Raw genomic sequence first — 15,527 nt, 5'->3', positions numbered from 1 at the left:
GTGTTAATAGCTCTGGAAGGTCAGAGGTTATGAATTTTCTCAGCTGGTCAGAGACCTAACAGTTATAAAAGCACACTTTAAAACAAGCATCAGAGTTTTGGTATCATCCGCCACCATCACTAGTAGTGGTCTCAAGTCAGAAATACATTGTAAACTTGGAGGAACAAGTTTTCTCTCAGAAACATCTGACGTGCTTCGGATTTCCTACTAACAAAAACTGAACGGTGCCCTTGATATGCCAGTGTTAACGGTGCTCACTTTGAACACTATCTTGTGAATGAATGATATTGTATGTATGCAGTGCCAACTGGCCTGTACGTGTATAATATTACATTGTATTGTCACAAGTTTTGCAATCTAAACAACTTCTATTCATGTCAGATGACTGTACAAATATGTATATTAAATACTGTATATCATCCATTTGCACTTGAGTTATACAATTTTGATTTAATAAAAATAAAAGTGAGTTTTTATTTGATATTTTCTGCATGTTATCCACATATTAATGTAAAACACTACATAATGGCTACATGTCTAATCTTTGTTGCTTTGAGCGCCACAAGCCGAGTACCATCTAGTTCCATATATATATCTGAGAGAAGGCAGACATCTCTACGGCTGATATCTCCAACACTCTGCTACTCACACCAAAACAATCTAGATTGATAAATAGCACCACAGGTAAGAGGAATAAATCTCTATTTTTTTATTTTACGGTGAACTGTCCCTTTAAAAGTCTTAACTTTGACTTAAACAAATTGACACATATTTGTATGCATCTTTTGGGACTTTGCGCTAATCTTTGCATACTTATCCTTTTAGGCCTCCGACAGTTATTTATATTAAATCATCAGAGTAGTTTAGACACAGTGGTGGAAAGTAACTAAGTATGTTTACTCAAGCGCTGTACTTAAACTTTACTTGAATATACAATATTCCCATCTGAAATGTAGTGAAGTAGAAGTATAAAATAGCACAAAATATAAGTACTCACAATCTTCACATAATGCATCATCAAGGTCTTGAGGCTTTTCTGACCACATTTGAGGTGTATCTGGTCAACCTGCTCGGAGGAGTACATTCAAATATAAAACATGTCATTTCCTGTTGCCAGTAGGGGGCGCTATGAGTGTGACTCAATATTGACATGTAATGCCGGCTTAAATGCTGTGAGAAGAAGGTGAAGTAGTAGGAATAGATGGAAAAGTGGGAATGGATTTAATTGGCATGAATACCATTGAAAAGTTGAATAAAACCAATAGAGTATAAAAGATTGCCTTTAATCTGTATGAAGAAGGATACAGAATCAGAAGAATATGAATCAGTAGATACAAGTTGTAAATGCATGAAAAGCAGCTGAAGCATTATAAATAGTTCTGAGTTCCCTGTTGAGAAAGTTACCTTCTGGGGATTTTATTTTGAAAAACTAGGTGAATTCCTAGTTTCCTGTTAACATACAATGAGAGTTAGGGGGCTTTTATTTTGTAAAACAAGTCTCATTGGGGGCTTCCTGTTAAGAAACAGGCTTGTAACTCTGGGGACAGACAGGAGTCCTGTATTCTGAGAGACGAGAGTCCTGATTGGAGGTTTAAGGTTTAAGGAGATCAGGCAGGAAGGAAGGGGCGTGTCCATTTACAGTTTAAAGTCAAAACCAAAGAAGGGAAGCTAAAACTGGTGTAATATGCCTTTTCACAGCTGCCATTATGACATGTCATTGCAGAGTAATCACAGGTGTAATTAATAACATTAATTATGGCCCTGATCTATTGAAGCCCTGCTGTAGCATGCTGGCTCATTGAAATGGCTGTGACACGGTAAATAGAGTGTGTGTGTGTGTGTGTGTGTTTAACTTGATGTGTTTATGAGTGTCATGACCCGGCTCATGAGCCATGACAAGAGACGGCAGAGACACAGATTTAAACTGAAAGGTGAACAAGTTCATTATTAAACATAGAAAAACCAAAAACAACCATAGTGAGGCGATGAGGTGTGTGAATCAGTGTTATCAGTTTGTCAGCAGGTGGATGAGTGGTCGTTTGGTGAATGAAGGGTGTAAAAAACGAATCTAGTAACACAGCCGAAGCCAACCAAACAAGAACATGGTGGTGTAGGAATGGAGAGATCTCAGCTTCATGTTTAAAACATGTAAATTAATCTATTTAGTATAAAACGTAAGTCTTTTTTCTGTTTGGTTTTCTTTTACAGACTTATACAAATAAAATAATTCTGAATATCTGGATGAAAAATTATTCTGTCTGTTCCACAATAAAAAAAATAATTTCAGCCATTTTCCTGCGTTGCAACTGTGCAACTCTTTTTCATAATCCAAACACAGATGGTAGCCAGAAATTACATCTTTATTGCTCAATTAGTACAACGTGAAGCACAATTTAAAAATATATTTATTATCATGAGTTACATTTCTTTATATTGATGTTTCTTCCGATATCATACAAAAGGTGTGAACGTTTTGCTTGCGTTTTACAAAAAAGAGAGAGCAAGGACGTGCCATGCTCAACAACCTGGATTTGGAAATACAATCACAACTTGGTAAAATGATTAAAATGTGTTTTTATTTAGCAGCAGATGTTCAGAAGAGTCTTTGTGGAGTCTTTAAAACAGATCCAAGTGTTGCTGATGAAGGACTTTATCAGAAAATAGTCTGCTTTGCTCTGTGACTGGAGTTTAAAGGTAAGACATGAGAGGCACAAACTGTAGCTACTGGGACTGTAACGTCTACTAGAATATACTCCTGCACTTATTATAACATGTGAACATGCAGTTTTCTCTCCCTGCTGAGGAACACGGTTAACTTTGATTTATTGTGTGAGATGTTAAAGAGGTTCAGTCAAAGACAGTTGTTGAATACTAATATGACAACATACCTGCAGTCTCATCTTTACTACAATGATGAGTTCACTGTCCAGAGCAGTAACAGATATTTGTTCATCTTAAAATGTGGACAGAAAACCACAGAAACATGTTTTTAAAAAATGAAAGTGACCGTTAACACTAACGTTAGCTACGTTTCTTTGGTAAAATCGCAAAGTTAGCTAACTTATTTTAAAATTAGTTAACTCAAAATACTTAATCAAAGATTAAATAAATAAACTTGTTGTCTGCCTCCTCCAACCAGTCAAGTTGCAGTTTACATCCACGTCTGTCCAAAATGTCATCACTTCATCATTTTATCATAATAAACATTTGGGTGAAATTGTCATAATTAGCAGATGAATTCTTGATTTATGGCCAAAAATGTGTTTTGTGAGATCACAAAGACCTTTGACCATCAAACTCTAATCAGTTCATACTTGAGTCCAAGTGGACGTTTGTACAACTTGTTTGCTGAGTTTAATTTCAAATCCAGTTTCCATCATTTTAAATCCAGTTTAACTACATCATGATGACACTTAACCTTTACAAAACCAAGTCAGTCAAAAAGAAAGCATTCACACCATCAGTTCAGTGTTCACTGCATCCATTCAGATAAACCTCCTTCTGGTGACTCACGGTTAGATGTCCAGTTAGTAGCTCTGTCGATGGATGCATGGATGTCAACGTGCAGACTATGTGTGTGCGTGCGTGTGTGTGTGATAAACTACACGAAACAACCAAAACAGGATATGCAGCTGCAACCCAAAGTAAAGAAAAAGATCAACTTAAACTTCGTCTTTGTGAAATGAGCAAGTTACTATATTAAAGCTTCATTAGTTAGTATATTTTTGGTATCATTGGGCAAACATTCCATAAAAAAGACAAAATAAGATGCAGATCCAGGTGGTGAACCTCTGTGGATCATCAGGACACGGCTGATCCTCTCAACACATCCACTTTTCTGATCACTCACTCTGACGGCTTCCATCTGATGAGAGAAGAAGAGAACAGAAGTCATGAATCAGTGTTTACAGAGACTCCCTTCATCAGCTGTCAGTCACTGATGCAGCACACAGTTCATTTATAAAACTATCATTGGAAGAACCAACCTCCATATCTCCGCTCACTACTCAATATCTCCAACAGTAACCGAAACTTATGTTCTAGCAAATTCATCAGTATGGTTGTTCCTAAAGTCTGCACCTCCTTTGGTCGTCACTCATTCCAGTTTGCTGCTCCTAGTGACTGGAACGAGTTAATAAAAACACTAAAACTCCACACCCTCATCCTGTTACCCTCCTTTAAGAACTCATTAGGCAGACCACATCATGGTTACTAAATGTAACCATGGTTCTATGAAATAAGAGCCAGTGATTTGAGGCTTCGGTCAGACTGATCTCAGAGCTGTGACAGAGATGAACTGATCAATGAGAGAACAAAGACTTTCTGATCAGATTTGATGGTAGGACAGTTTGATGGATGAGGACCACTGTCTCTATACATGATGTGATGCTGTCAGCTGTAATCCAGTTTTATTTCCTGGAGACATGAACACAACAACTACATCTTCTTCACATCAACTCCAACACATGATCACAACAAGCTTCTGGCTGATCTGATTGGCTGACTGTTCTCTCTCTCTCTGTGTCACTATTCTCCTCTCACAGCTTACCTGAGGAAACACATCACAACAATACTGCTGAAACCAGCACGGACCAACTCCGACCCTCTACTGACCTCAGAGTCTCCAGTCTACAGTGTGGACTCTCCACAAGATCAGACAGCTGCTTCACGTCTGAAGCCTTCAGGTTGTTGAGGCTCAGATCCAGCTCTCTCAGGTGGGAGGGGTTGGACTTCAGGGCTGAGGCCAGAGAAGCACAGCTGATCTCTGACAGCCTGCAGCGCTTCAATCTGAATAAAGAATAAATGATGAAGATAAAAATCACTTTATAATCCAATCAGATGTGTTCAGGTTTTAAATGTGTAGCTCAACATCACTATGTCCTAATCAATGATCTTTTCCATGAAATGAGTAAAGTGACTTTGTCATTGTGTTATTGTGGATCATCATAATGTCAGCCTTCTACAGACATCATCCAGATGTCACCACAACATTCATACACCTGTTCATGTCAACACACATCAATAAAATGCTGCTGATCTCTGTCTTCATCTATGTGTGTGTGCTGAAGGATCAATATCAATGATCAGACATTATTTGTGGAATACGTTGAAACAAACAGAAACCAGAGAAATATTTCTACTTCATGAAGTAAACTTGATTAATGTAAAACAAATATTAGTTCAGAGGATCTTCTGTATCCAGATGTGACCATTTACCAACAATGATAAACATTCATTTACTTTAACAACTAACAGTGGACATTTTCTACAGTTTCTTTAAGAAACAAGTCTTCTGTGACTGCAGACTGAATTTAGTTCAAGAAACATGAAAATATGAAGAAAAGGACATTAACAACTTTATGGATGTAAGTTATGTTTATAAATAAATCAGGTTCAATTGTTAATTAAAGATATAAGATCTATAATAGTAACAGAGAGTCAGTGAACTGACCTCAGAATCTCCAGTCTACAGTGTGGACTCTCCAGAAAACCAAACAGCAGCTTCACTCCTGAATCCTTCAGCTTGTTGTCACTCAGATCCAGCTCTCTCAGATGGGAGGGGTTGGACTTCAGAGCTGAGGCCAGAGAAGCACAGCTGATCTCTGACAAACTGCAGTCACTCAATCTGAATAAAGAATAAATGATGTAAGTTTAGAAGACAACGTTCCTGCTTGAAATCATTCAATGTTTAATAATGTGTTCAGAGCTTTAGAAGGTTTAGAACGTAGAAGTTTAGAAAATGTAAACTCCAAACACCTGAAGCCAAAAGGATGCAGGTTAAAAACTGTCAAATACAAACAGTGAAACAGAGCTCTTATTAATATTAATGACAACGTGCTGCTACTTCAATAAAGACGTAGTGACTTCACCTCTTAAACTCTGACAGCACCACCAGTGAATCCATATATACAAACTCATGTTGAGCAGCCAAACACAAATAAGAACCACAGAAACTGATTCAAGATTCAACTCAAGATCTCAAAGTTTCTAAAGATGTCAAATATGTAAGGATCGATTTTGTTGAAATGTGAACAAAAGATATATAAAATAAGACATCTACAATATACTGTATACATTTTAGGAATAGTGGAGTCATAAAATCAAAGCATCTTCAGTTTAAACTATTCAGTCAGTATAAGCATCATATAGATTCATATTTTTTTTCTTAGAAAAAACAAATACTGAATATATTTGTTATTGTCTGATAGCTGAAATAGAGATTATTTATTTATTCTTCATACTTGTGTATTTTTTATTATCATTTCTTGTAAAAAAAAAAGAAACATGATAAAAGTCAAGAGTTGTGATATATTAAGGTTTTAAATGTGTAGCTCATAGGGATGTGACGAAATATCATGCCACGAAATATAGTGATATAAAAACGTGACGATATGCATCGTCGAGATGAAAAACTGATATACTGATATCAGGGCATCATAGGTACATCTAGTCATACCAGTACTGATCTGCAGTCTCTCGTCTTTTTCAGTGCTTTGTTTGAACAGACGAGGGCGCTCTGAGTTCAGACCAGTAGGTGAAGCACCGCCCCCACCGTCGGCTTGCTTTTTTTTATTACAGAAATAAAACCTATTTCGTTCATTTTTGTGGAATGTTATCAATAGATAGTCGGACGACGGACGCTTCAATCTGACAGTGAACGCATCTTAAGGAGTCAGCTCAGAGCAGCAGGTGTCATATTTCACACACGTTGACCAGAGAGAGTTGACAGACCGAGAGATGGCGGAGGATTTGGTGTCGAAGCGAAAAGCAAGCGCGCCTATTTGGCAATATTTCAGATTTAAAGCTGATGATATAAGGGAACCATAACGTTAATGAGGTAACGTTAATTGCTGCAAGGAGGGCGGAGCGGTCACAGCCGGTGGGTGCGGTGCCAGGTAGACCACTGCGGCCCCGCAGCAAAAGCTGGACCGGAGAGGTCAGACACACCGCCAGTCACCCGACGGTAAACATCAAAGTAAGAAAGCTACACATGTTGACCGTCATCTTTTCCTGTAAAATGTCCGGTTTAATCAGTAGCACCGGTGATGTCACAAGTTTATTAACCAGTGGGAGTATTTCCTCACCGTCACATCTCTAGAGCTGGTGTGGTTAGAGCACCGTCACATCCCTAGTGCTGGTGTGGTTAGTGCACCGTCACATCTCTAGTGCTGGTGTGGTTAGAGCTCCGTCACATCCCTAGTGCTGGTGTGGTTAGAGCACCGTCACATCCCTAGTGCTGGTGTGGTTAGTGCACCGTCACATCCCTAGTGCTGGTGTGGTTAGAGCACCGTCACATCCCTAGTGCTGGTGTGGTTAGAGCACCGTCACATCCCTAGTGCTGGTGTGGTTAGTGCACCGTCACATCTCTAGTGCTGGTGTGGTTAGTGTACCGTCACATCCCTAGTGCTGGTGTGGTTAGAGCACCGTCACATCCCTAGTGCTGGTGTGGTTAGTGCACCGTCACATCCCTAGTGCTGGTGTGGTTAGTGTACCGTCACATTCCTAGTGCTGGTGTGGTTAGTGCACCGCCACATCCTCAGTGCTGGTGTGGTTAGTGCACCTTCACATCCCTAGTGCTGGTGTGGTTAGTGCATTTGTAGCTGATTTGCAGCCAGGCATTAATGGAGGAGTCGGACAAAATTAGCATAGAAGTTGTGTGATGTTTTTGTATTTTGTGTCTTTTAAATAAAAAACTACTTTTTCAGTCATATATTTTCATCATTAGAGTTTTGTTAAAATTATTGTTATAATGTCGTATCGAGATCGTGAACCCAATATCGTGCATCGTATCGTATCGTGAGCTGAGTGAATCGTCACACCCCTAGTAGCTCAACATTGCTCTGCCACAGTCAATGGACTAAACAACTGAAGAAGAAAATGTACTTTAGCATTAAGATACTCAGTGTGGATCAGGATAATATCAGCCTTATGTCTGCAGTTTAGTGTCACCACGACTTTCACATCATGTTAATCTCAGTACAGAAGTAAAAAATGGTGTCTGACCTCAGAGTCTCCAGTCTACAGTGTGGACTCTCCAGAAAACCACACAGGAGCTTCACTCCTGAATCCTTCAGGTTGTTTCCTCTCAGATCCAGCTCTCTCAGATGGGAGGGGTTGGACTTCAGAGCGGAGGCCAGAGAAGCACAGCTGATCTCTGACAACCTGCAGCGCCTCAATCTGAATAAAGAATAAATGATGAAGATAAAAATCACTTTTTAATCAAATCAGATGTGTTCAGGTTTTAAATGTGTAGCTCAACATCACTATGTCCTAATCAATGATCTTTTCCCTAAAATGAGTAGAGTGACTTTGTCATTGTGTTATTGTGGATCATCATAATGTCAGCCTTCTAAAGACATCATCCAGATGTCAAAACAACAACTTTTTCCCATGGTCTAGTGTTAAAAAATTTAACAAAAAACACAATAAATCGCAAAATCGAATCACAATACTTAAAAATCACAATACATAAACTTCTAGGGACTTTTACTTTGGAAAATATCTAAATTAATCCAGTAAAAATGTTTGATTTTCAGCATGTATGTAGTCAGAGATGTCCTGAAGTCAAATATATCAGTCATTGTCAGGAATTATTTCTTAAATTTTTTCCAGCAACCCAAAAATCAAAGAATAAAAACAGATCACAGGTTAGTGGTATTTCCTTTTTAATTTATAAGGGACATGTAATGTTTTATATTTCTGGTGAATATAATCCTATCAGTCTTATTTTCATAGATGTATTTTGTAGATACAGTTCCCTTTGTTAACAACTTATTTTGAAAACCGGATGTAGACCCACGTGTCTACTTCCTCTAATTTCTCCAAGGTGGTCTCTAGCTCTCCCGTCAGCTCCGTTCTGTTTATTCATCCATGGTCAGCTCCATCGGGGCCGTTTGAATGCATTTAACATAAATGTCAGTATATGGGTGCTCTACAGTCGTAGCGTCGGCCCATTTGACCACGGAGACGAGAGCGACGGCCGGCTCGACCGCAACGTTACCGCGATACGATAACGTTTCCTGTCCGTGACAGAGTTAGCATGCAGCTTTAGCCGTGACGTCTAGCTCTGCTTTTCCTGTCAATGTGTGAAACCCAAAGTGTTTCCATCCATTACTGGATGTGTAGTGTTTACCACGCTGGTATTTAACATGTGAGCGTGCAGGTCGTATCCACGCAGACCCGCCAACGTTTAATACTTTCTCGTTTCTGCTCGCGGCGGTTTGTTTTGGTTGGAACGGATACAGAACAGATATGACGTCACGTTACTCAGACTACAACAATAAAAGCGGTAACTTCCTTCTACCTCTTCATAGACTCAGATGGAGCAAATATATCGATTCTGGCATTAAAAACTCTATTTCAAAATCGTTTAATAAAAATTGCGATATATCGTGATATGGCATCAGTGTCATCTTTTCCTGGGTTTAAAGGCTACATTACATTAAAGTGATGTAATTCCCTGAATTTACCAGACTGTTCTAGCTGTTCTATTATTTGTCATTTACACTTACTCATTATATCCACATTACTGATGATTATTTATCAAAAACCTCATTGTGTAAATATTTTGTGGAACCACCAATAGTCAACCCTAAAATATTGTCGCACCATCGATATCGAAGTATTTGATAAAAAATATTTTGATATTTGATTTTCTCCAAGTCACCCAGCCCTAATAGATATAACTCAGACTGCTGACGCCTCCGATTAGCTTAAGATCAACTTTACAGGTCATTTTACACAGAACAAGACTGTGGATTTAGTCCTCATCTCGTAACACTCAACATCAATAACTCTTTGAATGTACATATGAACATGTGAGTATTGTATTGAGATGGACTTGAAAAACATTTGAACCTGCAAAGATGTTTCTGATGCAGAATATTTATGTGGTTTTTGCTTCAAATAATAAGCCAATGCTGACATGAAAACAGAACACAGTTAGATCTGCTGTCAAAAAGAACGTGAGAATAACTTAGAACCATAGAAAACTCTAATTAGATGGTGTCGTTCATAATCATCACTTATGTGCCTTTAAATTGGTGCAATACGTGTTTGTTGAAGAGTGATGCACCTTTAGACATGTTCAAATAGAGCGCTACAGGAATGAGTCCTAAAACCCAGAAATGAGTCAGCATTTTAGCACTTCCTGTTCCCTCGTCTGGAGGTCAATGGGTTATTTGAATGGGTTTTTAGTTAGATGCCTGAAATAAGGTCTGTGTTTAAAGGTCCAGTGTGTAGGATCTGGCGGTATATAACGGTGAGGTGAGGAGATTACAACCAACTGAAGCCTCTCCTGTGTGCGTAGAGAGTGTGTGTACAAACTACATAAGCTACAGTCAGTGAACTGACCTCGGAGTCTCCAGTCTACAGTTTGGACTCTCCAATCCGGCAGACAGCTTCACACCTGAATCCTGCAGGTCACTCAGGTCCAGCTCTCTCAGATGGGAGGGGTTGGACTTCAAAGCTGAGGCCACAACTTCACAGTGAGTAGCTGAGAGTCCACAGCCAGAAAGTCTGTCATGACACAAAAATGACAAAATATGTTATTATGAAAGAGGACAGTTTACATTTACTTCATGCATTTGATGACTAAACAGTTTGATATATACTTCTCTGATTAACATTTGCTCCTCACATCAGTGGTTCAGCTAATCTCATCTCACTGGTTGACATGAAACAATAATTCTCATCACTCTCTCTCAAACCTGCAGACTTTTAATCTTTGTTTTTCTTTAATCTTGCAGATGAAGAGAGAGAAAATGTAGTTACATTGAGGCTTCCCTAATGTCCAGTCTGTCAGTGTGATCTGATCCCAGGTTTGTCTCCACAAAGTTAGCATGAGGCCTTCTTGATTAGAAAAGCATTTTTAAAACTCAGTGAATAAGTAATAATAACACAGTTGATAAAGTTGACCTCTAGCTACCTGCTGCTGTCAGGTTCACGTCCATAAATGGGAAAATTTAGTGACTGCTGCCAAACGGTAGAGAAATTAAACAAATTGCATAATAATATTAAACCTGTACATAATTAAACATTCATATAATTATATATTTTGATGACATCATGGCGTTTTGTCATTAACACTCTTTTCTGAGCATCAAACGTATTCAGCTCACAAACACAATTAATGAACCAATGAGGTTGCATTATTTTCAACATAATATCATCAGAAAGATGTTATCAGTGTTTCAGCATTAAAAACACAACATTGATCTTTGGTGTGTATAAGATCTCTTAAAAAGTCTGAATTCTACCATTCTGCTGTTATATATTCATCAGACCGCTGTTATTGGTGGAAGCTGTGTATTTCCTGTTACTACTCTTCTCTACAGCAACAAGAGAGAGAAACACCAGAGTTTCCTTCTGTGAGTAACAGAATAAAAGGAAAGACTTAAAAACAATATTATGATGTTATGTTGGTTTATAAACAAGAAGAGGTTTGTTTACTAGAAAGTTCAAGTATTTTTTGGAGTGACGAGACGAGACGAGACGAGACGAGACAGAGCTGTTCTCAAAGAAAACTAAAACTGCGGCAACATGGAAACAGTTTGGATTTGAAGAAAACGAAAGAGATGAGCCGAATAACACACAAGGTAAGGTGTAATGTGGTGCAAAGCCTATTGAAAGTAAACCCCAGAACCAGGGCTCTGATCCCAGGACCTCCTCGACTCCCCGCCGGATCATCAAACGTTCTGTTGCTGCCGTTACACCGGTTAGACCCAGCGCTCCACCAGTCAGCTGATCTTTTGTTTTTTTCATTTGTTTTACCAGGTTCACATGTCCTCTCCATCACCCCAAAGATAAATAAGAAAAAACTGTAAAATGTAACAATTATTAGAAATAAATAGAATAAGTGTTCATTAACTTGACAGCTAGAAACAAAACCTACTGAAACATTTTGTAACTCAACATTTGAAACAGCTCAAGAACATCTGTGACAAAATACAACTGACTTATTTATGTAATAAACACGTGGAACACATAGGAATAATTTTATAGTGTGTATATTTGAAGAACTAAACTAGTAATCTACACTGATCTATAAAGTTAATCACATCTGGACTTACAGAGCTTTTCTGCAGTTCCTCACAGCTGGAATCAGTCTCCGTCGTCCCTCTCGTGTTGTGTTGTACTTCTTCAGGTCCAACTCATCCAGAACCTCCTCTGACATCTGCAGCATGTAGGCCAGAGCTGAGCAGTGGATCACAGAGAGTTTCTTCTCTGATCTGTTCTCTGACTTCAGGAACTCTTGGATCTCCTGATGTACCGAGTGGTCGTTCATCTCCGTCAGACAGTGGAAGATGTTGATGCTTCTGTCAGGAGAGTTATCATCTGTGTTCATCTCCTTCAGGTTGTTGATGATTCTCTGGATGATTTCTGGACTGTTGTCTGTCTGACCCAGCAGACCTCTTAAGAGTCTCTGGTTGGACTCCAGAGAGAGGCCATGAAGGAAGCGAACAAACAGGTCCAGGTGGCCATTTTTACTTTTAAGGGATTTCTTCATGGCTCTCCTCAGGAAGACATCCAGGGTTGAATGAACATATCCTTTTCCCAGGAAGACATCCAGTACTTCTGTGTTGCTGTTTGTGTAACAGTGGAACATGTAGACTGCAGCCAGAAACTCCTGAACGCTCAGGTGAACAAAGCAGTAGACTGTTTTCTGGAAGATCACACACTCTCTTTTGAAGATCTCTGTACAAACTCCTGAGTACACCGAGGCCTCTGTGACATCAAGACCACACCGCTCCAGGTCTTCTTGGTAGAACATGATGTTTCCTTTCTCCAGATGTTCAAACGCCAGCCTCCCCAGCTTCAGAAGAACTTTCCTGTCAGCCTCCGTCAGCTCCTGTGGACTCGTCTCACGTCCCTCACCGTACTTCTGCTTCTTCCTCTTTGTCTGAACCAACAGGAAGTGTGAGTACAGGTCAGTCAGGGTCTTGGGCAGCTCTCCTCTCTGGTCTGTAGTCAACATGTGGTCCGGAACTGTAGCAGTGATCCAGCAGAAGACTGGGATTAGACACATGATGTGGAGGCTCCTGGATGTCTTGATGTGTGAGATGATTCTGCTGGACAGCTCTTCATCACTGACTCTCCTCCTGAAGTACTCCTCCTTCTGGGCGTCAGTGAAGCCTCGTACTTCTGTTACCCTGTCAACACATGCAGGAGGGATCTGATTGGCTGCTGCAGGTCGGGAAGTTATCCAGACGAGAGCTGAGGGAAGCAGATTCCCCTGGATGAGGTTTGTTAACAGCACGTTGACTATTGACTTCTGGGTGACATCAGACACAACCTTGCTGTTCTTGAAATCCAGGTAAAGTCTGCTTTCATCCAGGCCGTCAAAGATGAACAGAACTTTACAGTCAGCGAGCTTCTCTGCTGTGACCTTCTGTAATGTTCGATGGAAATCATGGAGCAGCATGAGAAGACTGTACTGCTCATATCTGATCAAGTTCAGCTCCCTGAACGAAAGCAGAACCACCAGACTGACATCTTGGTTTTCCAAACCCTCTGCCCAGTCCAGAGTGAACTTCTGCACTGAGAAGGTTTTTCCAACGCCAGCGACGCCGTTCGTCATAACGACTCTGATGTGTCTCTGTTGGTCAGGTAAGGCTTTAAAGATGTCGTTGCACTTGATTGGAGCGTCATGGAGGGTTTTCTTCTTGGAAGCTGTCTCAAGCTGCCTCACCTCATGTTGGGTATTAACCTCTTCACTCAGTCCCTCTGTGATGTAGAGCTCAGTGTAGATCCTGTTGAGGAGGGTTCCACTTCCTGTTTCATCAGTTCCTTCAGTCACACATTCACATCTCCTCCTCAGACTGATCTTATGTTCATCTACAACCTCCTGTAGACCTCTATCTGCTGAAAGAGAGAGACAAAGTTTAAGACAAAACACAGAAACTTATTATTTCCAATGCCAATATGAAAATAATCAATATAACACCATATAAAGAAGTAAAGGTTATAAAGTCATCATCCCTTCTTGAAGTCAAAACTAACGTCAAAGTGATTTTTATATTTATTTTCAATAGTTTTACAACAAGTTGCTCTGCAGGACAAGATGTTTGTAAGTTAGAGAAGGAGACTGTAGCAGGAACGCTGATGTTGTTCAAAGTCTGTGGCTCCTGTTCAGTTCAGTTCAGTTCAATTAATTTTTATATAGCGTCAAATCATAACAGAAGTTATCTAAAGATGCTTTTTATATAGAGCAGGTCTAGACCGTACTCTATAATTTAGAGACCCAACTAAAACATGAGCATGTATTGTTATGCGACAATGGCAAGAAAAAACTCCCCTTTCGTCAGTGTGACTGTCTGTCTGTGATAGAACAGTGATGTTGTTGCTTTACACAGTTTAATAGTTCTACATCTTCATCTATGCAGATGGAAAACAAACAGCATTCTGATTGGTTAATGCAAAGACTGACTGCTATCATAAAAACAAACTATAAAAATATGAATGTAGTCTTTTCAGTTCAGATTTTCTCTCAAAGGAGAACTAAGTACAAGTGATGCAGAGCAGATATGTATGGTGGAGCAGATCTTAAATGGTTGTCACAACATAGTCAGTGTATTAAAACAAAAAAGTCCTGTTTTCAGACATGAAGACATCAGCAGACCGATCTACAGGCTTACTTTGTACAGTGCTGGTCTGACTGGCTGTCTGAGGTCCAGGTCTTGTTCTGGATCTGGACATCGGCTCCTCCACAGAAGCAGGACTCCTCTTCTTCTCTCTGTGGAGACATTACTTTATTAATAAAATCATTTGTTGATTGTTGTTGAAGAATATCAAGACTTGGCCGATACTGAAGCTCAGATGGTCACAGGCAGGGTCTGAAATTGGCCATCCGCCACCTGCTGGCAGTGGCAGGTGAAATCATCAGGCCATCCGCCACTTGGCAGGCAGGGAAAGCGCTAGTGATTGGACCAGAGAACCGCAATTGTCCGCTTTCTTGGCATCTCATGCCTCCGTGACTATCGATTCCTCTTATTGATGCTCTCCCACAGTTACGCTGCACAATGACACATACGCACGCTGTATCATATTTCAGTTTGTTTGGGACTGGAGCCACGGCGGAGAGAAAAAAAACACTCAACAGCGTGGTGCTACTAAACCTGAGGGGACGCACCGTATTTATACCTGATAATGCAACACTGAACAACACATCTGTGTTTAAATCAGCAGGAAGAGAGTTAGTAATGTTATCTGTTAGCAGCCGTTGGGCAGCACAGTCCTGATTGATTAAATAACTGAGCTACTAACGTTAACGGAGGTGCCATTGAGTTATTATTATGAGGCGTTCACAGTCTGCTCAGCAAAATGAATATTGGGTGAAGGTAAATTACAACATTATCATGATGTGTTCAAATGTAATCTCGTAAAATTAAGTTTTTGGTGAGAAACTTGAATAAATCCAGTTGTTTGAAGGAGATGTTTTCACGGTAATATAAAATAGATATTAGAGAGAGAATTATGACCTGTTTAACTTCACAACACTAGCTCTAAACAACTTACCAAGATTTTTT

The 15,527-nt window shown here is 39.7% G+C and overlaps 1 protein-coding gene across 9 annotated transcripts in view; it reads right to left on the bottom strand.

The window, feature by feature from the left end:
- LOC141768369 (uncharacterized) overlaps positions 1–15,527 on the bottom strand; it is a 129,104-nt gene that overhangs the window by 16,406 nt on the left and 97,171 nt on the right. For all 9 annotated transcript variants that reach the window (XM_074636675.1, XM_074636744.1, XM_074636909.1 and 6 more), the window contains 2 exons: positions 8,005–8,178; positions 5,453–5,626 (listed from right to left, as the gene is read on the bottom strand). In XM_074636675.1, the coding sequence (XP_074492776.1) occupies positions 5,453–5,626; positions 8,005–8,178 (348 nt within the window). The remainder of the gene's footprint in view (positions 1–5,452; positions 5,627–8,004; positions 8,179–15,527) is intronic.

This window comes from Sebastes fasciatus, chromosome 1 (assembly GCF_043250625.1).
Source record: "Sebastes fasciatus isolate fSebFas1 chromosome 1, fSebFas1.pri, whole genome shotgun sequence".
NCBI lineage: Eukaryota > Metazoa > Chordata > Actinopteri > Perciformes > Sebastidae > Sebastes > Sebastes fasciatus.
This window is presented reverse-complemented; position numbering and strand designations above follow the sequence as displayed.